This window comes from Triturus cristatus, chromosome 3_1 (assembly GCF_964204655.1).
Source record: "Triturus cristatus chromosome 3_1, aTriCri1.1, whole genome shotgun sequence".
Lineage (NCBI taxonomy): Eukaryota > Metazoa > Chordata > Amphibia > Caudata > Salamandridae > Triturus > Triturus cristatus.
This window is the reverse complement of record NC_140583.1, coordinates 907,068,703-907,094,349: the sequence shown is the minus strand read 5'-3', so window position 1 is coordinate 907,094,349 and position 25,647 is coordinate 907,068,703. Positions and strand designations below refer to the sequence as shown.

Below are 25,647 nucleotides of genomic sequence, written 5' to 3'. Positions count from 1 at the left end.
GGTCCAATGGACCGCTAAACCCGTGGTGGCATTCCGCGGACCGCCAGACTGCTGGTCCGCCCACCCCATTAGAACTGTGGTGGTTGGACAGCTACAGGACCACTGCTGCTGCTAGGGTTCCATGATCCCTGGCACTGGTGCAGCACCCTTAATATACTGGTGGTGATGCTGTGGCACCGCCAAGCATATTAGGAGTTTCCTCACTGCCACAATTTTCATTATGGTACAACTGCCATGAAAAGTGTGGTGGTGAGGAAACACCCTGTTGCCTCTGCACCATGTTGTGCCTGCCTGTGTACATGCGCCCCCAGTTCCCACAGGGCATGGACTTGACAGTTCATGCCCTGCAGGAACCACCTTAGATGCTCACATTGCGGTTACTTTTTTAAAGGCACTGCAGTGGGACCGCCAAAGAACCTCCTACCAGAGTAAAAATGAGTTGTACTCTTGCTGGTTGTCTTTAATGGCTTTGGCTCTCTCAGATCAGGGCAGCAGCATGGTGGCCCCACACCGAGACCGCCAAAGTCATAATAGGGCCCTTAGCCATTTTGTGCCTGCAGCCTGTCTCTGGGTCATATGACTGTGTGGGCTTTGTGTAATCATCCTATACAGCCACACACAATAGGGAGTTTAGGTATGACTAGATGGGCCATCACTGAAAGATGTGTGCAAGAAGCTAGGCCAAGCCCCACTTACACTTGAATAGGCTGTGTCCTATCTCCACACAAAGGACTGCATGCCCCCTGTAGTAAGTCTGGAGCCAGGGCCAGGTAGGCAAGACATTTGTGCACTTCAAATGTCTGCCTCCAGAAGCTTTTCCTCACTTCAAAGGTGCAACTGAGTATAAATACTGGACCTCAGACACCACCACTTCAGTACACTTTTAGACCTGTAGACACTCTGCCAGGAAGAAGAACTGCTGTGCTGATACAAGGACTGGCACTCTGCGGGACTGATACTATAAAGGAACTGCTGCCCTGCTTGCCTGCTGCTTGCAGTCAGCTGCCCTCTTGCCTAGGGAAGAACTGGACCTGCAACCTCATCTTGAACCCAAGACCCCAGAGTAACTCCAAGAGCTAATCTGCTTGTCTCCTGATCTGATCCTCAATGACATAAAAGGCTCCTCAACATCCTGAACCTTAATATGAAACCAGGTGCTGGGTGTTCCTAACCTCCCATATGGTGCCTCTCAGGTCCTGGACCATTGGTGTGGCTCATATGTGCCACAATCAAGCTTTTGGGCTCTTCACAGCTGCAAAGTTTCCTATTTGCACTGAGACCATGCCACTCGCACAGAAAATCAGCTTGAAGTGCAGCACTATCTTTCTTCCTTACACCCTTCTGAAACATGAAAAGGACACCTGGTACAAAACTTGAAGAGGTACAACTTAAGCTGGACTAATCTGGTGCTGTATCCAACCTGTGCTCCATCATGGTCGACCTGAAATTTTGACTTTAAACTGGTCAAGTGCAACCAGATAGCCGCGGATTGTGCTTTGTGCCTTTAGGTGCTATTTTAAATTTTGTTCTTTAAAAATTCATAACTCCACAATTTATTAACTTTTGCTCTATTTTTCTAGCTAGTTGTGGGATCCTTTTTGTGTGGTGTTTTCACTGATTTACTGTTCGAAGTGTTCCACAAATACTTAATACCTTGCATCTAAGTTAAGCCTGGCTGCTCTATAGGGGTGAGCACAGGTTTATTTGGGGTTTGCTTGTTCCTTACCCTTTCAAGGATTGCCGTTGGTGCTTAGCCAAGGGTCACACCCAGTCAACAGGCAACCCAATTTCTCCCAGGGCGTATTGCCACATCAAATTGGCAGTATAAAACTGCATTCAGGCTGCCATGGCAGGCCTGAGACATATTTTAAAGAGATACTTAAGTGAGTGGCAAATTGGCAGTATAAAATTGCATTCAGGCTGCCATGGCAGGCCTGAGACATGTTTTAAAGAGATACTTAAGTGAGTGGCAAAATAAGTGCTGCAGGCCCACTAGTATAATTTTATTAACAGGCCCTAGGTGTATGGTACACCATTCTACAGGGGACTTATAAGTAAATTAAATATGCCAATCAGGTGAAAGCCAATTTTACTATTCTAAAGGAGACAGCACAAGCATGTGGGCAATGGTTAGCAGTGGTAATGTGCATGGAGTCCGAAGGTCAACAAAAACGAATTTCAGCAAAAAGTGGAGGGTAAAGGTAAAAAGCTTGGGGACAAACCTGTATAGCAGTGAAGACTGGAGTGGAATACAGTAGAATAGCATAGAGGGGGGTGGAGCAGAGTAGCTTGCAGTTGAGTAAAGTGGTGTGGCATAGAATGTAGTGGCGTATAGTGGAATAGTGTACAGTGGAGTAGCGTAGATTGGAGTGGCGTAGAGTGGAGTGGTGCAGATTGGAATAGACGTGGAGTGGTATACAGTGGAATAGTGTAGAGTGGTGATGAGTGGATTGGCATATAGTGGAATAGCGTACAGTAGAGTGATGTAGTGTTGAATACTGTAGAGGTGGGTGTCATACAGTGGAGTGGCATACAGTAGAGTGGTGTGGACTGGAGTGTCAAACAGTGGAATGGCATAGAGTGAAGTGGCATACATTAGAATAGCATAGAGTGGAGTGTTGTAGAGTGGAGTGGAGTAGAGTGGAGCGGTCTACACTGGAGTGGGGTATACAGGAATACCGTAGATTGGAGTGGTGTACAGCGGAATGTCATATGAATGTACATAAAACTTGGCAGGAATGTACAATAATGTGTGCAGAATAATGCAAGACAGCAAAATACGCTGCTTTGCATTTCTCCAGATTTACCAAGCAACGCAGTGCCAAGCATGGTGGCCTTCTGTTGCTTTGTAAATCTGACTTAAGTATTGTGATTTACGGTGAGTAGCATGCTACTCTGGAACCCAGGATTAGTGGTTAATCGTGTGGTTATTTTTGGTTATTGTGATTAGGCATGTGCTCTCAAGAAGCAATGCATGCACTTACTCCACTTACTTTGTGATATATTAATACCAGGCTGGTGTGATTATTAGTGAGGGCTATGTGGTTTTAGGTGAATGGTTGGTGAGATAGATAGATTGGTGGAGATTCGATACTGTTAGATTACAGGGATAGGGTTTTAAAGAGGAGAGGTTGTAATTTATGAAATGAGGTATCTTCCAATTGCAGAATTACAATAAGAATGATTGCAGCAGGTAGGCATGAGACTGAGAGGAGACTGGCATCTGAGACCGTTGAGCCCTCTGTGACTACAGACTGCAGCCTTGCTCTGCTGATGAAATCGAACTTCCAGAAAAGGTCAAAAGTAGAAATCTTCACTGGACTTGACATCAAGCAGAATCCAGTTGATGCCAACAGCTTCCTGGACATGAACCCTGGACTTTACCAGCTCAGAGCTTTTCCCATGTTCATCAATAGCTTCACCAAGACCTCGTCCTTCATCCGCCCATTGCGGGGAAGCCTGTCTTTGGATCCAGCCTGCAGCCTTGCCACACTAAGGACTATGCCTTTTTTTGTGTCATAATGTTTTATTGAAATAAAACCGTACAACAAAGTTTCAAAGCGAGAAATGCAATAATGAACAACATTGAGTGGTACAATAAGAAAGGAAGGAATGGGAGGAGAAGGCCGGGATAGGGAGCGGCGGGGTGCAAGGTGAGTGGACGCAGGTTGCGAGTGGAGGCAGGGTATTCGCCCTTTCACCCTATTGCTGTGTGCTGGACCACGGGTAATGGTTGTGGTGTAGTTGGCATAGGCTTTTCTCCCATTACAGTCAACATAGAGACCTTTGTGCCATGATGTCTCAGGAGTTGGGGGTGAGGGAGAAAGGAGTGGGTATCCGGGGTCTCTGTGTGGGGTCAGTGAGGGGGAGATAGGGCAGGCAGATAGGGAAGGCTGCCATCTGCCTCAGGGCCATAAAAAAAATGCCGCAGTGGGGGAAATGGGGTAGCAAGGGGGTGACTGTGGGGTGGTCTGAAGGCTAAGAGAGTGGATCGGGGAAAGGGGGAGTCTTAGCTCAGAGGTCCCCGTTGAGGGGGCGGATTCATACAGCTGCATGTCCAGCTTGGTGGGGGAGAGGAGAAGCAGAAGACAGAGAGGTAGGGATGGAGGAGGGGAAACAGAGAGAGAGGGAGAGGTAGAGAGGGGATGACGGCCCAGTGTGGTATGGAGGGGAGTGGAGAAGAGTCAGTGAGAGACGCTGGGGTCGATGGGAGGGCCGGTGTCCCAGACAAGGAAGAAAGATAGGGGCCTATACCACTGTGGTGAGTGTCAGGTTGTCCTCTGCACACAGCAGGAATGGGAGGGGGAGAGAGCAGGTAAGCGTGCAGTCAGCTTTCGGGAGCATCTTGGAGGAAGGGCACCTATGTCTGAGTAAACACCTTGGCATGGTCTTGCATACCATAGATGACATGCTCATAGGACGCCGTCTGTATCATTGCCACCACCCAGGCTTCCTAAGAAGGAGTTGTGAGTGAGCGTCACTGGTGAAGGATGCAGAGCTTGGCTGTTGACAGAGCGGTGAGCCACTCCAAAGAGATGGTAGGCATGGTGCCAGGCTTTGGACATGGCCTGCAGCACTGGATGTGGGTGTGATGGTTGTGGGGCATGGAACCCATACAGAAGATAGAGTCCATCATCGCGAGCGAGGAGCAAACATTCAGTGTGAACCCATTGTGCAGGGTCCAGGGTGCCTGGTATTAAGTAGGCAAGTTGAGAAAGATATAGGGCCACAGAACATTGTCACACCGATGGTATGCCCAGGCCACCACAGGACCGGTTCACAATAAGTTTGGCTGCAGCTAGTCGGAGTTGGTTGAATCCCCACACAAAGGCTCGAATCAGGGAGTCTATGAGACGTAGTGTGGCCAGGGGCACCCCAACAGGGAGCATCCTGAGCGTGTAGATAAAGCATGGTAGCGGGACTATCCACACCGCTTGTGTCCTACCCCACATAGTAAAACCCAGCAGGGACCATTTATTAAAGTTCCGTTTCATCTGCGTTATGAGGGGAGTCAGGTTGTCCGTGACAATCTCGGCTAGGCCCCTATGGACCAAGATCCCCAATTATTTGAGTCGAGAAGCTTTCCAGCGGAAGGAGTATCTATGGATTGCCACCATTGTAGTGCAGGTCCACAGCAGGAGGGCCTCACCCTTGTCCCAGTTTACTTTCCACTGGGACAGGGTCGCAAAGTCGTCTATGACTTCCCGTAATGTTGGAAGGGAGTTGCGAAGATCCCACAGGGTGAGTAGGATCTGGAATGGGTCAGGGATGAACCCTCCGCAGTTGACCTGAGCTGTCAGGCAGTTGTATAGCACTGTACCTCAGAGATAAACTGTTCCCCCGGTTCCAACCGCTTTACGGTGGTGAAAAGGTATTCCCACTCAATGCTGTCAAAGGTTTTTGGCATCTATGGATAGTGCAACAGCCTCCTCCGGAAGGTTCCTGACAGTCCAGAGAGTATATTCCAGGGTGCCGAGATGATTTCTGAGGGAACAGCTGGGTACAAAGCAGACTTGTGAGTTATGGGTGAGGGGGAAGGACCGCATTTAAGTGTTCGTGAGGATCTTAATGTCGCCGTTTAGGAGCGATATGGGTCGGTAACTACTACAGAGCAAAGGATCCCTTCCTGGTTTGGGGAGGACTGCAATCACCACCCTGTTAGAGAGGGACCTCAAAGAGGCCCATCAGCTCTGCCTCTTGGAAGGCAGCTTGGAGGAATTTCGATCACCTCTTCCCCTGATCATTTTGTAGAATTCAGCCGGGAAGCAATCCTCTCCTGGGTCTTTGGGATAGGATAGCTTTGAGATGGCTGCTGCTATCTCCTCCTTACTAATTTTCTCCACTAGGAGCTCTTGACCCTTGTCTGTTGAGCGCAGGAGGTCAACCTTCTCAAGGAATGCTGTGATTCGATCCGCACCCGCCTGTGTCTCAGGGGCATATAGTGTGCCGTAAATGGGCGCAAATTCATTAGCAATGGTCTAAGGTTGGGAGAGTCCACCTCATAGCTGGTATGGCCATGGCAGCCTCCCGTCGCCGGAGTTGGGTTGTTAGCAGTAGTCCTGCCTTCTCCCTCTGCTCATAGTGCCTCTCTTTCATGCACTGGAGGGCATACTCCACCTTGGAGGTGTAAAGGCCATTGAGGGCCATAAAGACCTGCTCTAAATGGTTGCAATTGGGCACAATTGGGCAGGAGGAGTAGAAGCAGTTTAGAGTGGTGATCTGTGCCTCCAACCCGACACTACGAAGAGAAGCCTGCTTATTGGCCACGGCAGCATCCCTCCTTAGTTGGCCATGGAGGGTTGCCTTCGTGGCCGCCCAGAGTATCCTGTGGAAGTCTACGGAGTGCTTGTTGTATGTTGAGATATTATCCCAGATTTGGGTCTTGCCTTCAGGGGCGCAGTATCTTCGTACGCTTATGCGCCATGGTTTATGGCTCGGGGAGGGCAAGCCTACATATAAAGACAGTAGGATCAGGGAGTGGTCAGACAAGGCTGCATCTAGTATTCCCAAACAAGTGCCACTGCCAGGTGAGAGATGAGGAAATAATCTCTACTGGATTGCATGCCAAGGACAGGAAGGTATACTCCTTGTCCGTCGTGTGGCAGATATGCCAAGTGATCGACGAGGCCATGGTCGGAGGTGATATCCCCAGTAAGGCTCTATCCACATCATTTACCCTGTCTAGGGGGCATGTCCTATCTAAAACCACGTTGCGACCAAGGTTCCAGTCCCCATGGATGATATGCTAAGATGCACTGATCACCACAAGGAGGCGATTTAACTGGAGGAGGAGGCGCGTTTGGCCACCGTTGGTGCATATACTGAACCCACACACAAAGACCTATCCCACACCCTCAACTTGGCAAATGTGTATCTGCCCTCCGGGTCAGACCACATCTGAACAACGGTGAAGGGCAATGATTTGCGGAGGAGTATCGCTACTACGCATGTACACTGTGGACTATTTGAGGCAGTGGAAGGCGTTGAAGTCCAGTTGCAACACCATTTGTCGGCTTCTAGGTCGTCCAGGTGTGTCTCCTGTAGGAGGGCCACATCCGCTCTTTTAGCATGAGAGTACCTTATCCCATTTAATATAGTGCGTGAGGCCATGGGTGTTCTAGTAAAGAACGTGCAGAGGTGGCTTGCGGTGTGGGTGCAGTCATGTGGAGTCCGGGTTCTTGCGGGGTTGGGAGCGATTTCGTGGGGTGCAAGAGTGGGTGGCGAATGTCAGCTAAAGGGGAGTGGGAGAGAATGGCATGCTGGTGTGTGGGAGTGGCATAGGTGGCAGGAGACCAAGAACCATCAGAGGACAGGAGTGGGGGAGGAGGGTAAAAAGTAGGGGGAATATGTCACGTGGTGGTCGAGAGGGGGACAAGGGTAGGGGGCACAAGGGGAGGAAAGGGGGGATCGAAGGGTGTGAAGAGGGTGAGAGAAGGGGGTAAGGAGGAAAGGAGGAGGGACTCAGGTAGGGAGGAGAGGGAGTAGGTGGGCAGGGGAGCCAGGCACACTAAGAGGGTGCTTGCAAGCGGACAACGGTCGGGGAAGATGGGAGGTCTTGTGACACTAAAATGTAATAGAGGAAGGGTTAGAGGATGGAAGGAAGTATAGGAGGTGAAAGGAGGGATTCGGTGGTTGGGTTGTGCGGGAGAAGCACATCAGAGAGCGTAGATCCTGGGCTCTAATTATTGAGCTGTGGGTCTAGACTTATGGATGTTACGCACATGGAGAGCCCCTTCCGGGGTTAGGGTGGGTTAGAAGACGCACTGATGTGCAGATATGGACATGCAGAGGTAGGAGGTGGCCATGAGTCTGAGGTCCCCTGGACGTCGGGGGCAATGTCAGCACGTACGAGTTCCCTGGGAATCTAGATGCGCATTGCATAGGGTATGGGAAGCAGGGAGCCGATTGGTGGGGATTAGTGTGAGGGGGGATTTAATGCCACCCCTAGTTGAGAGGTCAATGCGTTTGTGGCCTATTGGTCAAGAAGCTGGGGACTGCGCACGAAGCTCGCTACGGTGGAATACATCATAAGTAAACAGTGGCACCAAAGAAACAATGACAGAACTGTGAGAATGACATGAAACATTAATAACATTCGGGAAGAGAAAGATAGTATGCAGAAAAGCATGTCAGTACTCAGCCATCCGCCATCTTTCTTCATTAACACTCTGGATTCTTACCCCCTCCGCCCCCCAAAAATCTGGATCGCCATGGCTGCTCAGTCCTCAGGGCTTGGTCTCTGGGTCAGAGTTGGGCTTCAAGGGGGAACAGGATTTGTCCCTATCTTGCTCATTCATGAGTGCAGCCACCACCTGATCGGCTCCTGTTGCCCTTGGTGCAGGCTGCTCTGTCGTAATCTCTGCCCCTGTGCCGAGAACCCCCGGAGTTCTGCAGAGGCAGCTGGGAGAGGCAGTGTGAGAGGACAATGATCGGGCATGACCCTCTGTGGTAGCTGGTGAGGCAATGTCCATGTCCTAGGTGGAGAGGTCAGCAAGGAAGCAGCGCAGGTCCTCCCGGTCAAAGAATTATTTTGAGTCTCCATCCTTGGTGACCTTATAGTGGGCAGGTTAGAAGATTCCATATTTAATGTCTAGCAGCTGGAGCGTGAAGTGGAAGGATAGGAAGGCTTTACAACTCTTGTTCTTCTCCCTGTAGAAGTCCACCATCAGCCACTTCTGATGCCCCTTGTAAATGATGGCCTATGAGTTTTTGCTGCTGAGATGAGGCCTGTTTTTAATGCAGGAAACAGGCTATGAGGGGCAGTGGACGTGTGGGCATTCACCGCCTTGGTGGACCTATGCGATGAGCTCGCTGTATCTCCAAGGGGCGGTCAAAGGTCAGGCCAGTGAGCATTGGGAGTGTGTCTTTAATGAATGTTTTGGCATCTGGCCCCTCCACAGACTCCGGGAATCCAGAAAAGCGCACATTGCCCCACTGGCTCCGGTCCTGTAAGTCTATTAGCTTGCTGCAGGGGATTAAAAGTTCCTGATCTCGCTCCGGCAGGGTACTGATGCGGTCCTCCAGTGTGGAAATACGTTGGGTCAGACAATCCACCCTGGTCTGGAAGCTTGCAATGTCCAAGTGGATGGATTTAGAGTCGGTCATCAATGTGGAGATATATGCGTCCATGCCCTCTAGGCAGCAGCCCACTGCAGTGATCTCCTGAAGGATATCATCCATGGTGGTGTCCGCGGCGCTAGCTAAAGCAGGTCCAGACTGGTCTTGTCCAGAGTGGGTAGTGCCTGGGGAATTTGATGTAGTGTGAGGCAGGTTGAGGGCCTCAGAGAAGAGCAGCTGTTGGGCAAGTTTGCCTGTGATCTTGCCAGGAGATATCCCCTGTCCCTGCTCTACAGTGGGCAGACGCTCTGTGGCGGATGTTGGCAGAGGCCCCAGGTCAGGCCACAGGTGGTAGAGAATCACCTGCAAGAGGTCTCCCAGTGATTCAGTGGTGGCAGTGCACAGGGGATTGGTGGGCGCCCCATTGTCAGTGATGCAGGATCTGTGGCAACAGGGTGGGTGGATGACAGGCCCCGGTCAAGGCTCGGGTCCAGCAGTCCATGGTCTTTGCGACCACTCACCCCCACGTATCAAGTAGCTTCAGGTGACCACTCCGCTCGGAGTGGTGTCCTGTGTCATGCAGGGAGGGCTCCATAGCGCACAGGATTTTGGAGGTGCAGCACCCCATGTTAACTCTAGTGGGGTCCTCCGATGAGGGGAGGGTAGTAGGGTCTTCATGCGGTCTGTGGTAGAGGGGCCCGTGGCTGCAAGTGGCAGCTCTAGTTGGACGGCAATGTCACAGTTGTGGCAGGAGCACTGGCCCTCAGGACCGTGCAGAAGAGGTAGGTCCAAAGTTACAAAAATAAGGGGGGACACAGCAGTAGAGACCAGGGGGTGCCCCCTCTTCACCCTGCACCCTGGGATCACTTACTACCAGCCCGGCCACACTGGGACTCCAAGGATGTCGTGGAATTTGCTGGCGGTGGCCCAAATGGTGGTGTGGCTCAGCTGACAAAGGAGCGGTCCTTTTAGCCAGTTTGCTGGCAGTGTCCACAGGTGGGGTCAGGTGAAAACCACTATGGGCGGAGGCCAAAGGAAGGTTTGGGACTCTGCCCAAGGGGCAGGCCACAGTCCTGCACAAGCCACCCGCCTGAGGCGCACCCAGTGTTTCCGTCATTATCGGGCCGGCTGTTCGGGGGTGTCACAGCAAGATCTGCAGCTGTGCCCCACAGTCAAAGTATGTGGCAGGTGCGGTGGGGTGTGGGGATGGTTCGGGCCCCCACCACTCTGTAAGGAGGAACGCCTGTCGTCTTTGAGCACCGGCAGGGTGGCCATTAATGATCGGCCCGGCCGGGCCTCCCTTGATGCTGTGGGCCATGGCACATCCCTGCTGGATAAACCCTGTAGCTGTGCCCCGCTGTCAAAGTATGTGGCAGGAGCGGTGAAGGGGTGGTTCGGGCCCCCATCACTCTGTAAGGAGGGACGCCTATCATCTGTGAGCACGGCAGGGGGCTTATTGATGATCGGCCAGGCCTTCCTTGATGCTGTTGGCCGCGGCTCCTCTCCACTGCGTAGGTTCTGTTCATATCAGGGCATGCTGGACCAGCAGAGGAGATCCGCAGGCTTTGTGTTGCCAGTCTTCCCTGCCACAGTGCTGATGATTGGTGTCGGGTTCGGCAGGGGAGGCAAGTTGCCACCATGACCACCATCCAGGGCCCGTCCTCGCACAGAGCTCCTAATTCAAGCTGTCATCTCTTTCCGTGGCCAAACCACGGCCCAGACTACCTTCTTGAAGATATTCTATGTCCGAAGGTAACTGTTTGACTGGGACAATCCTGCTCCAAATATCCAACCTGCGCTCCTTCGTGGATGGCCGCAGACCTTACGCTTGTCCCAGCCTGACGTAACCTGTGAGCAGCAGTTGATGCTTTGTGCTTTTTGTTGCTTTTTTTATTCAACACTTTAAAATTTCATATCTCTGGTTCCCCTTATTGGATTTGTATCATTCTGGTGCCGTTTTGTTTTAAAATATTATCTATTTTCAGAAACTGGAGTGGCATTTTTAATGTTTTGTGTTTTAAACTTGTTAACTGTTTTGGTATCTCTAAATGCTTTGTATATTTACTGTTAAGCTTGTCTGCTCTGTGCCCTAGCAACCAGGAGTTGAGTTCAGGTGTACATTTTTGCATCTTTTACTAGATATAACAACAATAGTGCCATTATTTCATGTGGTGGACTACCACCCACCCCTACCAATAATACATTTTCTCACATAAGACAATTCTTTGACCATGTGCTTAAGGCTTTCTTTACAGAAAACCAAAAGCAAAATGAACATTTTCAAATCCTAGTTTCCAGACAGAATTTGCTTACATTTCTACATAAATGTTATCAATAAGAATTACCAGCTGTACACATAGAAACCTTATATATTCTAGATTTACATGAGCATCCTTACTGTCCCACAGTTACTCCAGAGGATTTTGAAAGTGTGAGATTGAACATATCAATTCACCTGAAATTTTGATTGAGAAATGCATCCTAATATACTCATTTAGAGTGATTTGTTTCACAGGAATTGTTCAAATTTTACCCCACCGTTTTGTTGGTGATAAAGCGTAGCTGTGGAGATTGGTAGGAAAATGCTTTTAAAAAGGTTGGTCAAATCCGCAAAACTACTAATTTGAGGGTGTTCACTAACATGTCAATGGTCATCCCCAGCTCTCTCCTCTAACTTTAAATTCAAGGTAGATAGAAATTTGACCTGTATGTTTTAAGAGCATGTTCACCTATGCTTCAATGTATAGCTATTATCAGAGTTTAAGTCTAACGCATGTTTCATTGGTGCTATTGAACTCAATCTCATTTCAAAGTTGTATTTTTCAATATTCATATGTCAACATGACACAAAGCACAAAGTGGAATGTATCTAAACGTACCATGTTTGATCTGTAACCACTGGCACAGGTCACAGAGGGCACACTTGATACTAGACTTGGACTTGCAGAGTTCACTGCTTTCATCATCACTGAAAATCAAAAACAAGGAAATATCACCATGTGGACTTACACTGCACAATGACTGTAACACAACAAGAAAGAACAGGATAAGCCTCATAGTCTTTCAAATTACAGCATGTTCTTGGAAACAACACAATTAAGTAAAGTTTGTAAAGGGATGGTGCATAATGTTAGGCCAATTTCAGAAAGTTGCCTGGCCAGCAAATTGCCAATATAATGATCGGCCTAAAACACACAGGAAATTGTTAATATCAAATTATTTGAATGAAGAGCTCTGTAACTTAATACAATTTATTCAAAAGTATATTATTATTGTTATTATTGTTATTGTTATCAGCGTTATGATCGGTGTTGTGGCTGTTCCGGCTGTCATTGTTATTATTTTCTGTGACACTGCGTTTTTTTTGTATGACTGATTAAATTATTTGATAAGCCATCTGTTCATCAGCATTCAAATTATTCTTTATAAATAAAAGTAATGGAATAGCAGTATTTGATAAATTTATCAAGACAAAACACGTCTCAACCAAATATTACTGTTTGTGCTGTTTGCTACTAAAGTGTTACCGTCATATTCTAAATGTGAAAGAGTACAATATGCTGCCTAAGTGGCGTGCCATGGGCTAGGTCATACTTTGGTCAGCTATCTATTCCTCCCTGTTCAATATTTTCCAATGCAATATGTTTTTCTTTGGCCTCAGTGGAAACAACTTGGATTAAGATTTCCAGTATATGCTCTCAACCAGATAAACTCTTTACCCTCTTTTTCTGTTTTAGTACCATATCTTTTTCTTTCTTTGATTGTATAAACATTGTTGTGGTTTGAATGTTCACATTATTGTGACTTTTATCAAACCAATAAAGTAACTTTGACTTTGAACTTTGACTAATAACCCTTGCCAAATGACTCTTATTACATTAGACAAGCATTGACAATGCCAACATGTCTGGCTTTAGAGGAACGCTGTATACTAATGTGAAGCATTATGAGTAAATAGCATGGGAATAGATATGTATTTGTGTGAAAAAAATGAACTGTAGAACAAAATTGATGCATGTTAAAATTTCAGGTGACAGCGGCACTGTGAAGGCAGACATAACAATTCCTATAGGTTAATGACTCTTCTCTGCGCTGCTTCCAGAGAAAAACAACATAAGATGTCTAGTTATCTAAGAAACTTTAATGGCGTTGCAATGTTAAACGTGTGCCCCTGAAAGTCTGACTTGGGCAGTTGTATAAATAATCAAAATGATCACAGCTGTGTGGCGGGCAAGTAAATTTTTTGTGGTAGCACACAACCTCTGCCCTATTAAAACATGGAATTCTGGCTCCCAACATGTGGACAAAGCCAATGCCACTCTCTAGTGATGAGCACGTAATCAAATTGGTGACAGCTGTGCTGTCAAGCCCAGACCATAAAGAGGGAGGAATATAATTAAACATTTTCTGTCAGCCATGTACATTTTGATTCACACTCTGCTCCATAAATTGTCCTTAAAAAATCTGACACCGAAGCTAACAATAGTCTTATCACCTTTTTCAAATCCATTCAATAAAGTAGTTTTCAGGAAATATTGCAATTTATTCTATTTCAAAATAATTTTATTATTAATGTTGTGTATACATTTATGATTAATTTTCTTTTTATTTGTGCGATAAAGTGAAAGTTGCCTTTTTCTATTATTTTATGTCTGATAATATTTGCTTCAATTGCTGTTTTTGTTTAATCTAAAGCTTCTAAATTTATATTTATTTTTGGCATATGATATAACGTTCGTTATAATGGTATGTTGTTGTCTATTATAGGTCTTTCTTTAAAGTTATAATATATAGGATTATAGATTTGTAATAGTGATTAAAGGAATGCCTTACACCAGGTGATTCTCAGTGACATCAATAGACAAAGAGAGGAATGCTCAATTGGTTTATGATGTCATTCAGAACCTCAACGTGGTAAAAATCCCCACAATTCACTTTTAACACATCTATAATTTTATGTTTTATATGTCCCCACAAATCATCTACTCCTGCCTGTTTTCAGATACTACACATGGTGAGAGGAATAATGAGGGAGCCATACCTAAAATGGCATCTCCTCCTGGTCTCTAATATATAAAAACACCTGGTTTCCAGACACTCAACCCAACCACGCTCAGTATGTTTCGGTCCAATAACTTTTGTTTCTCATTGTTGCTTTGCCACTGCAGTGAATAACCACATTTTGAATCTGTTGTTCATGATACTGGTTCTTAGTGTGAGACATATATAATATAAGTCTAAATTCTATACTGATTTGGTACTATTTTTACTTATATGGCAACTACAAGGATGCATATGATGCTGCTCCAATATGTACTACAGTGACTGTCTACGAAAACAGATTACATTTAAAGTGTTACCATGTTCATGTTGGAATTAAATAAACATCACCTTCGGATGGTGCATCAGAGCACTGTAGTCTATAACAAATACCAACTTTGCAAAATTGATTAGAAAAAAAACTGTGAGTACATAGGATGATACAGGTTGGTGAAGGCCATAAATATGGAAGTGTCAATAGTCAATTACCATATATCCTTGTGGTTTGTGGTGTACTATACATACTTGGAAAAGCTTGGTTCACAGTTTTGACTGTTTTTAAAGCCTCTAGGGTTAGAATGGGTTTGCTTATTTTCCCTGAGTGGTCAGCCATAGATTCCTTAAATGCAATCGCAATTAAATTGCGATTTTTGCATTTGAGATGATGCATCCCAAAGGCAAAAATACCGGTCGCAATGGGCAGATTCAGCAAATCTGCCTGTTTGCGAGCGGTTTTTAGTTTGATGCATGTGGGGGATTGTTCAATATCTTGTACAATTTTCAAAATAATAAACCTACGTATGCTAGGCTTCCTTAGCTCCTGGTCTTCCCTATGTAAGGTTTGCTGTCTGAAGAAGGATTCTTTACCCAATCCCCGATAGTTCCTGCTGGTCAATTCTGGGCTCAGAAAAAAATAAACTCTTCCCAGGCTCATAAAACACTCCTTGATATAGTTGAGCTAGGGAATGTGATGAGTGTGATCAAGGGCCATACAGTCCTTCAAAATCAGTTTATTTATGGCGGTCTCTTTAGTGAGCCATGTTTTTATCCACAGGGAAAGGGGGTGAAAGGCTAAAAAGTCAGAGAGATAAGCCATACACATCTCTTCATGTACTGCTAAGTTAGAGGTTCCCTCTATATCATGAGCGATATTTCCCCAGATTTCACTGCCTCAAGACACCTAGGCAATGCTCTTGGCCCTATATATCTGCAGAAGAGCCCTAATATCGAAGAAAAGTTAAAAATAGCAGCATTGGCCCGTAGGAGGTCTCCTTTCTTTCTGCTTTTTAGAGGCTCCCAATTTATGTTATCATCTAACAAGAGCCCCAGGTAAGAAAAAGCACCAGTCTGAGGGACTGGAATAGACCCGACCTGGAAGGGCTAAAACTTTCTCAAAGAGGGTCCCATCTGCATCACCTGGGATATTGAGTTATTAATTAGCAAGTCCTGTTCCACTGATAATAGAGCAAAGAAGTTAAGCAGGGTTTGCTGGCCCCTAGCGGTCTGAGCCATCAGGACGGTGTCATATGAGTACAAAAGTACAGGCAGACCATGCCGATCCACCTGAGGAAAACCCACCTTGGACACTACTAATACCTTCTCCAAGTTGTTTATGTATTAGTTACACAGAAAAGGGGACACAATGCAATGCTTTCGGACTCCTCTCTGTATTGGAAACAGGCGGGAAACCTTGAAATCCTGTGAGTATCGAACCTCAGCCTTTGTATCTCTATGGAGGTCCTGCAGTAAAAGAAAGATGTCTCTAGCAACACCAATAGTCAACATAGTCTGCCAGAGCTTAGTTTTGTTGACACGATCAAATGCAGATGACAGGTCCATAAAGGCCAGGTGAATAGTAACTTGGTCACATTCATTGGAGTGAAACGCCCAGGCCTAGTGAGGACATGGATTCTGCTTTCTCTTGAATCCAAATCTCTGGAAGCTGTTCTCTAAGGGTTAGAGAAAATAGCATACTGAAGTCTACTGGAAAGTCAAAGACATGAGTGACCCTTGGGAGTCCAAGCACAGTAGAACACTACCTTTAGCTGTTGCTTGGAGAAAGAAAGTGTAGCTACAGATCTTCATTGGATCTGTGGCATTAGTCACACAGAAAAGCTCCTAAAATCCTGTGAGCATTAGGATACATACATGAAAAAATTATTAAAAATTGGAACATAGTACAGTTTAGTAGCTGAAAAGGGTGACAAGGTAAAGTAAGTATCAAGAGGATTTCAATGGGTACAGTTTTCAAGTCTGTCCCATAGAGACCTTTTTGTGCCAAACTTCATCAGGACACCAACTCAATGCTCTGGTCTTGTGGAGACTTTGGCATCACAGCATATATATAAAGTTTTGGGGTGATCAGTCAAGCAAGGGGGGGAGGGAGTCAAAACACACGTGTTTCTAATATAATATCCCATAGAGATTTTAGACACAACTACAACTCAAACCGCTGAATGGAATTAGGTCAAGTTTGGCAGAAAGATAGATCTTGGTCCACAAAGAGCTCTTATTGTGATTTGGTGTAATCTGTTCAGTAGTTTTGGAGTTCTTAAATAAAAGATGTATAGATATCTAAGGATGTGAATCCTCTGTAGATCCGACAGATCTCATGCTGAGATCAGACTAGCTGTTAACTCTTCAAGCAGGTGTTGGTAGTCATCTTGGGACTCAGACTCAGCCGAGTATCAAGAAAAAAAGAAAAAATTACCATAAGGTGTCAAGGTAGGATTTCCCCGACCCCCTAAGCCTGGTAGTGGGGTCCTACCAGGGGCCAAACATGTGTTTCTGCTGTGTTATCACAGTAGATATGCAAATGTATGGCAAAATTAACAAAAAAGCGGGTGCAGCTTCCTGCACTTGTTTTCTATATGCCCCTCGGGTGGGCCAGATCTAGCAGGGTGCCCACCCGCTGGTATTGGACTTTTCATCTATTTCCCTGTGTGCTGTCAAACGGGCAATGAAACAGATAAACATGCAGGAAGCTGCATTTTTTGCCACTCCCAGTGTGTGGGAGCAATTCCGGCTCCCACTGGAGGCAGGGAGATGGCCGAGAGCTTTGGCGGTATCGCAGCCCCCTAGGTGGACTATAGGGGACCCACCATTGACTGGCCAGGCCCCAGAGGATGGGGGTCCCTGGGGTTGAAATCGGCCCGAGAGGAAGGCTCCCCTCCCCCTTCACTAATTTTGATAGAGCCCCGGGAGATGGGTTCATCGGGAATGAAATAAGCCTGGGGAGGAGGGCGTGCCGCCCCTCCTCTAATTTATTGGGGACAGGCCCCAGGGGATGCTGTCTCCAGGGCCAATATTGGCCCAAGGAAGGGGGGCTGCGTGACCCCCTCCCTGCATGGATTCTGACCAGGCCCTGGGGATCGGGTCTCCAGGGCCAATAATGGCCTGGAGGGAGGCTGCATGCCCTCCTCCCCTTTAAGAATAAGCCGGGGACCCGAAAGAGGAGGTCCCCGGGTCCAAAATCTGCCTGCTGAGGGGGCAGTGTGCAGTGTGGGGTTAGCTGCATGTGGAGGGTTGCGAGGGTTGGTCACAGGCCAGGCCCACCTGCCAACCCTACGCCACACATGGCCAAAGGCAGTGCATAGGGTTGGCTGCTGTGCACAGCTGGAGGCCATGCACAGTATGGGTTTGGCTGCATGCGGAGGGCTGGCCCCAGGTTGGATTAACATATGGTAATTAAATATTACTTTACATTAAAAAAACATAGAAATTCAGCAGTTATAGTTACAGTCCTCTGAAGAAACTATACCTCATGCCCTAAGGTAATTAAAACTCATGCCCTCACCATGCACTGCCCATTCCACCACATTTCACATCACCAATGACATCTTCTCTATGACATCATTGATAATATCACTGCAACATCTGAAAAAAAAATATTGATATGAAAACTTCATGACAGGGGCCTGTGTTATAGTCACCTTGGAGCAGGAGCTATATCTTCTTCAGATAACTCTAACTATAACTGCTGAATTTCTAAGGTTTTGAGTGTGTAAAAGGGGAACCTAACTATAATGTCCCTATAACCTTTTTTCTTTTCAGTGTAAATATATATATATATTCGAATCCCTTCCACGCGCCATTCCTTTTTTCTGAGTAGCCATCCCTTCATGGGTTGGAAGGCACGAGTGAGCCAGGCTCCTCAATTTACATCAAAAAGAAGCAAAAGCGTTCCCCCCGTTTCCAGAGCCCTAGGCCCTCACTGCATGGGCACGGAGCAGCCCACAAACACCACACTGGCAAAACAGACGATGTGAGGCCCAATACCATGGAATTCACTTTATTTCAAGAGTCTTTTGAGAGCGCCTGTTCCCTCTTGCCCAACGTTTCAGCTAGTTGCCTTGATCACGGACAGGAACACAAGCACCCAGGTGCGCTCAGGCGTGATTTAAAAGGTGGATCACGTGACTGCATTCACTAGTACTACCATTCCCATAGTGCATTGTGCATATTTGTTAATTACATATTGGCAATCCAAAAATGTTTTTAACCTCGATGGTGATTTCTGTTGCACAAGCACTGATGTTTTTGTGGAATCGTTTTTAAAGCAGGCAGGTGAGTTTTGTCCACATCGCAAGTGTTCTTAAAATGTTTGAGTCACGAAAGACGGCTTCTTCCAGGCATGATCAAAGCAGGAAATCATCCCCCTTTGAATCTTTTCCACGCGACATTCCTTTTTGCTGAGTAGCCATCCCTTCGTGGGTTGGAAGGCACGAGTGAGCCAGGCTCCTCAATTTACATCAAAAAGAAGCAAAAGCGTTCCCCCGTTTCCGGAGCCCCAGGCCCTTCAGGGTGCCTCACTGCATAGGCATGGAGCAGTCCACAAACACCACACTGGCAAAACAGACGATGTGAGGCCCAATACCATGAAATTCACTTTATTTCAAGAGTCTTTTGAGAGCGCCTGTTCCCTCTTGCCCAACGTTTCAGCTAGTTGCCTTGATCAGGGACAGGAACACAAGCGCCCAGGTGCGCTCGGGCGTGATTTAAAAGGTGTATCAAGTGACTGCATTCACCAGTACTACCGTTCCCATAGTGCACTGTGCATATTTGTTAATTACATATTGGCAATCCAAAAATGTTTTTAACCTCGATGGTGATTTCTGTCGCCAGTAGGTAGTTATGGTTAGAACCTAGTTTCCATAGGAAAAGCATTTTTTGATTTGGTAATAACTTTGGTGTCGTTTAACAAATCTTCATGAAATACTCCAAACAAAAAGTCTATCCAGGTCAGCTCCTATCCTGAAAGTTTGGGGGTGATTCGTCAAGCTGGGGCTGAGAAAAAAGGGGGGTCCCAAAACGCATTTCCCCATGTTAATTTCCATAGGAACGTTTGAGACGGGCTACAGCCTGAACTGCTGAATGGAATTACCCCACATTTGGCAGAAAGGTAGAGCTTGGTTCAGAAAGTGACCTTTTTTTAAATGGTGGAAATCTGTTCAGTAGTTGCTGAGAAATTCAAAAAATAAGAGTAAAAAAATCAATTTCCCATAGGAAACTTTAGGCAAGGCTACAGCCGAAACTACTGAACGGAATTACCCCAAATTTGGCAAAAAGGTAGTGCTTGGTTCAGAAAGCAAACTTTTTTTTTAAATGGTGTCAATCCGTTCAGTAGTTGCTGAGAAATTCAAAAATAAAGGTTTCGATATCTATGGCCGCGGTGGATTTGCGAACTCTCCCGACCACGAGCTTTATTCTGATTGGCTGTCATCACTCCAAACCAGGAAGTGTTGGCAGCCAACTTGTGACTCGGTAGAACCGAGTCACAAGAAAAGAGAGAATTAAGCATGAAAAACAAGAAAAGGGGGCAGGGTAAAAACACCCTGATCCCCTAGGCCTGCTCAGGGGGTCCCACAAGGACCCCCAGGGCGAAGAAAAGCATTTCTTTTATAAAACATTTCAGCGGAATTCGCGCTGGAGTCACGAATCCCGCCAAAACCTTTTTAAAAAATGACGCACGGGCTTCTGCACTTCATTTAAATGAGGCCCCCGGGTGGGCCACAAAAATAATAGCAGGGGCAGTCCCGGGACTGCCACCTACCCAGGGCTTTCTAATTGAAGGGGAGGGTGGCTGCGCAGCCCCCCTCCTGAAGCCAGTTATGGCCCTGGAGACCGCCACCCCCCAGGGCCAGCTCCTGCAGTGTCCCGGGGTGCGCACGCCCGGGACACTGCTGTTTGCTATGGTAGGGTGGGAGCACAGAGCAGGAGCAGGGAAATCTGCTCTCGCTTCCAAAATCCAAAGCAGATTGCTTTTCCACAGGGGGAGCTGCATGTCAGCAGCTCCCCGTGTGGAAAAGCAATGCCGGCTCCCGCAGGAGGCAGGGAGCCGGTGGGACCGTGGGGGAATTGGGGACCCCTCCACAGTTCCCAACCGAGAGGTCCCTGGGGCCAGATGTGGCCTGGGAATTTGTTATAAATATTAAAGTAATATGGTATTACCGTGCGCTTTCCCAAGTCTGTGCTATCTTTAAAAGTAGTGTATTTTTAAAAGACAGTGGTAACATTATTTGTAATATATTTCTGAACTCCCGTATGGATTTGCGGTGCCATCGCTTACGGTTCACGGTGCAGGCGCGACTCCAGAAAATTCCAGAAGCATTTTGGGTTCAGTTAGAAGTCAGTTGGCAAGGGTTGATATGTGTAACCAATAGAAATGTGTTTTAGAATTTGAAATAACCTGGGAAGCAATGTGATTTATTTTTTACATCTATATGTGTTGAGAAAGAGAGGGAAAGTTTGCCATTACTGGTTTTGCTAAGGAGCAGTGCATTATATTGATTGTGTGAATAAGAAAATCTGGTGTGAGATTCTGATACTTCATAATCTACAAATCAATTTGAAAGGTGAGTTATCAATTTGTGATGTGCCTTTGTTTTTAAAGATAAAATATAAATCATGAAATTTGAAGTTTGAGATATATTTTGAAATGAAGAAATGTTTATTGCAGTTTTTTGTAATGTATTTACATGTTGTTTAATATAAATTCTGTATAGTATTATGTGTGTTTTGGAATAGGGATTGGCGATCATGCTAGTTTGATTCAGTGTGTGGATATGTACATTAGTAGTATATTGCATAATGTTATGTGTTGATTTCAAATTGGAAGTGCATATGTTGAGTTAAGGTATTAGTGATGAGACTAGTTTTTATAAGTCTCTAGAGAGGTACAGTTGAAATATGCCACATAATTTTGGGTGTTTGGTTTAAAATTGAAGTTTGTTCTGTGAACTTATGAGGTGTAGATAGTGTTGTGGTAGAGAGATATCCATTTATGTTTTTCAGTAATATGGTGAGAGTTATAGCAGAGAAATGTGAATGGTTCCTGCTTTGTATTTGGCTAGGTGTAACATTAAAAGTTGTTGAAAAATAGTAAAGTAGCAGCAGAGATTAATGCACTACTTTAATCCCATAAGCACTGTCCTGGCAGAGGAGCCATTGCCCTGTCAGTACTCATACACTAAAATACTTACATAAATTCACCATCCATTCTCTTTGCAGCACTGTAAAAAAATGTCACTACACTCGTACTCAAGCAATGGTACAGGCACTAAGATATGTACGCCTATAAATCCTCTGTGCAGAATCCATGCAGATCTCTAACCACCTACATTCTACTGATTAACTTGTCCAATTACCCAGGTAGTACCTATGCAGTCTAGTAATCTCTCTATCACTGCCCATGCACTTTTACAATGAGGTATCCAGCACTATGTACTTATGTAATCACTTTGCCAATACACAAGCAGTTATAAATGTGTCATGCACTCTCTTTGCAGTCCTTTAATCATGCAGTCAGTATCCACATACTCATGCAATGACCCAGGTACTAACTCATGCAGTGGTACAATCTCCTGAGGACCAGTATTGCAGTGCAGCCATCACCCTGTCAGTACCAATACACTCCTCCAATTACGCAGCCAGTTTCATGTCCTTATCTAATCACTGTGCCAAAACAGAAGCACTTATAAATTTGCCATGTACTCTCCTAGCACTACTCTAATCATCCAGTCAGTATGTGTGTACTCATAAAATGACCCAGGCAGTAACCATACATTTAAAAATACAAGTGCAGTCTGTCAAGTATTAAAATGTAGATGGATGTGTGTGTGAAGTATGTCTGTACTTGTATATGTTGAGTTAAGGTATTTCTGATGAGACTAGTTTTTATAAGTCTCTAGAGAGGTACAGTTGAAATATGCCACATAAAGTTTGGTGTTTGGTTTAACATTGCTGTCCCATAACCACCTTCACAGTACTGTTTCAGTCCTCCAATTACCCAGGTAATACTTATGCAGTCTAGGAATCCCCCTGTCAGTCCCATGCACTTCTCCAATCACCCATCCAGCGCTATCTACTCATGCAATCACTCCGCCAATACCTAAGCAGTTATAAATTCACCATGCACTCTTTTTGCAGCACTATAATAATTTTTGTTACTAGTCATGTATTTATGGAATGGCCTTACTACTAGCACAACCATAGGTACAATACTCTGTGTTCTATCCATGTAGACCTCTAACCAGCTACATACTACTGATTTACTCCACTAATTACCCAGGTAGTACCAATGAAGTCTAGGAATCCTCCTGTCAGTCCCATGCACTTCTCCAATCACTCATCCAGCACTATCTACTTAACCAATCACTCCACCAATACCTAAGCACTTATAAGTTCACCATGGCCTTGGTACTAACACAAGCATAGGTACAATACAAGGTGCACTATCCATGCAGACCTCTAACCAGATACATACTACTGATTCACTCCTGTAATTACCCATGTACTACCCATGCAGTCTAGGAATCCCCCTGTCAGTCCCATGCACTTCTCCAATCACCCATCCAGCACTATCTACTTATGCAATCAGTCCGCCAATACCCAAGCACTTATAAATTCACCATGCACTCTTTTTGCAGAACTGTAATCACTCCAGTTGCTAGTCGTGTACTTATGGAATGGCCTTGGTAGTAACACAAGCATAGCTACAATACTCTGTGCACTATCCATGCAAACCTCTAACCAGCTACATACTACTGATTCACTCCTCTAATTACCCAGGTAGTACCCATGCAGTCTAGGAATCCTTCTGTTAGTCCCTATGCAGTTCTCAAATCACCCATCTAGCAGTGTGTACTTATCCAATCACTCCGCCAATACCCAAGCACTTTTAAATACATCATGCACTCTCTTTACAGCACTCTAATCATCCAGTTACTAGTCAGATACTTATGCAATGGTGCAGACACTAACAAGCACTGCTACAATTCTCAGTGCACCATCCATACAGACCTCTAACCAGCTACATACTACTGATTCACTCCTCTAATTACCCATGTACTACCTATGTAGTCTAGGAAAAACACTATCACTCCCCATGCACTTCTCCAATTACCCATCTAGCACGATGAACGTATCCAATCACTTTGCCAATACACAAGCACTTATAAATACACTATGCACTCTCTTTACAGCACTGTAGTCATCCAGTCACTGCTCACGTACTCATACAATGGCCCAGGCACTAACACAAGCACTGCTACAATCCTCTGTGCACTATCCATGCATTCCTCTAACCACCTATACACTGCTCATTCACACCTTCATTTTCCCAGGTACTACCCATTCAGTCCAGCAATCACACTGTCACTCCCTGTGCATACCTCCAGTCACCCAGCCAGTACCATATACTAGACATGCAGTCCTGTAACCATCTATACACTGCTCATTTACACCTTCATTTTTTCAGGTAGTACCAATACAGTCCAGCAATCACACTGTGACTTCCCATACACTTCTCCAATCACCCATCCAGCACCATGTAGTTTTCCAATCACTCTGTAAATACACACACCTTTATAAATTCACCATCCATTTTCTTTGCAGAACTCTAATAATCCAGTCACTACCCATGTACTCATACAATGACCCAGGCATCAACTCATACACTGCTACAATCCTCCATACACTACTCATGCAGACCTCTAACCACCTACACACTACTGATTCAGTCCTCCAATTACTCAGCTAGCACTTATGCACTCCTGCAATCCCCCTGTCACTTCCCATGCACTCGTCTAATCATCCATCCTGCACCATGTACTTAACCAATCACTGGGCCAATATGCAAGCACTTATAAATTCACCATGCACTTTCATTTCAGTTGTCTAATCATCCAGTCAGTAGCCATGTACTCATGCAATGACCCAGGCAGTAACTATCCACTACTGCAATCACTTGTGCACTACACTCGTACTTATCTATTCACTTACAGAGTACTCATGCACTCCTCTAATTATCTTGCTATTATCCATGAACTCATTGAATCATTCATAAAATAACCATGCACTACACTTGCATTCCTCCAATCACCCACATAGTATCCATACACTCATGCAATTATGCAGGTAATTTTTCTTTTTTTAACCAGTAGATATGGTTCCGTAAGAACCGTTTTGTTTTTTTTGACCAGTTTTAATTTGTTTTTGTATTTTTTAAACCTTTTTTACTTTTTTTGTGTGTTGTTTATTTTAAAAAGAACAGAAAAAGATGAAGAGCAGGAAATGAACTGTTGAACAAAAACAAAAGCGCATTATAAAAAAAATGATCATTTGTGCGCTTTAAGGGCAGCTGAAATCACATCGATGCATTGCTCGCCAAAGCAAGGTTCGGTGGCGCACTTGATGCAGCTGATTGAAGCGTTTTGGAACTCAGACATAATATGTGGTCTTGGTGTTGAAGGAGTTTGTGTGCAGGTAGATGGACTATTGGGGTCTTGAACAGCAGCCGCATTTAATTGCCTCTTCATTTCTTCTCTTGCGAGGTGGACAGGGTGTATGGTCTCCATGTGTTTTTTCATTGAACTCGTCCCACAAGAGTATTTTTTCTCTGATCCTCTGGAGAGTACTTTTTGGCATATATTGCAAGTTACCTTCCTTGCATGAACTTTCTTCTCCCCCTCCGGCACAGTAAAAAAGGCCCACACAATACTCTCTCTCCTTTGCCTCTTCGACTGCCCCATCCTCTGTTCCTCTGTAACAGCAAGAGGATCCACTTCAGCTAAACTGGAAGCCATTGTAATATTAAAATAAAGTAACACACCAAAAAAGATAGGTTTGTTAAGAGAAGGAACAAACAGGTCTTCTCTCTGGTAAGGTCAAAAAGAAAGGGAAATAACAGAAGGATGGACCCTCCCTCATTCATAATGAAATTGATTTCGACCAATGAGATTCCTTTTTTCTTTTGCTGACATGAAGTCACGTAGGGTGTGCGCACTCATCACGCACTGTTTATTCTAATGTCATATTCAAACTTTCTATAGTCATTTTTTCAACTTGAAAAATACGCCGAAGTCGCAACTTCGGCGCGATCTTGGTGCGATGACGGCACAACCCCGGAAATACGTGCAGGGAGAGGTCGCGGAAACTAAGCGACTGCACCGCGCATTTTGTAACTTTACTTTCGTCAATATTATGTTGAAAATAATACTTTAAAATACGTTTATAAATAAATTTAGACAAACACTTAAAGGAAAAGGTTTA

At 45.5% G+C, this 25,647-nt stretch overlaps 1 protein-coding gene across 2 annotated transcripts in view; it reads right to left on the bottom strand.

Moving 5' to 3' along the window:
- The window catches only part of DPP4 (dipeptidyl peptidase 4), a 554,733-nt gene that overhangs the window by 490,831 nt on the left and 38,255 nt on the right, over positions 1–25,647 (bottom strand). For both annotated transcript variants that reach the window (XM_085645431.1, XM_085645429.1), the window contains exon 3: positions 11,937–12,025. In XM_085645431.1, the coding sequence (XP_085501557.1) occupies positions 11,937–12,025 (89 nt within the window). The remainder of the gene's footprint in view (positions 1–11,936; positions 12,026–25,647) is intronic.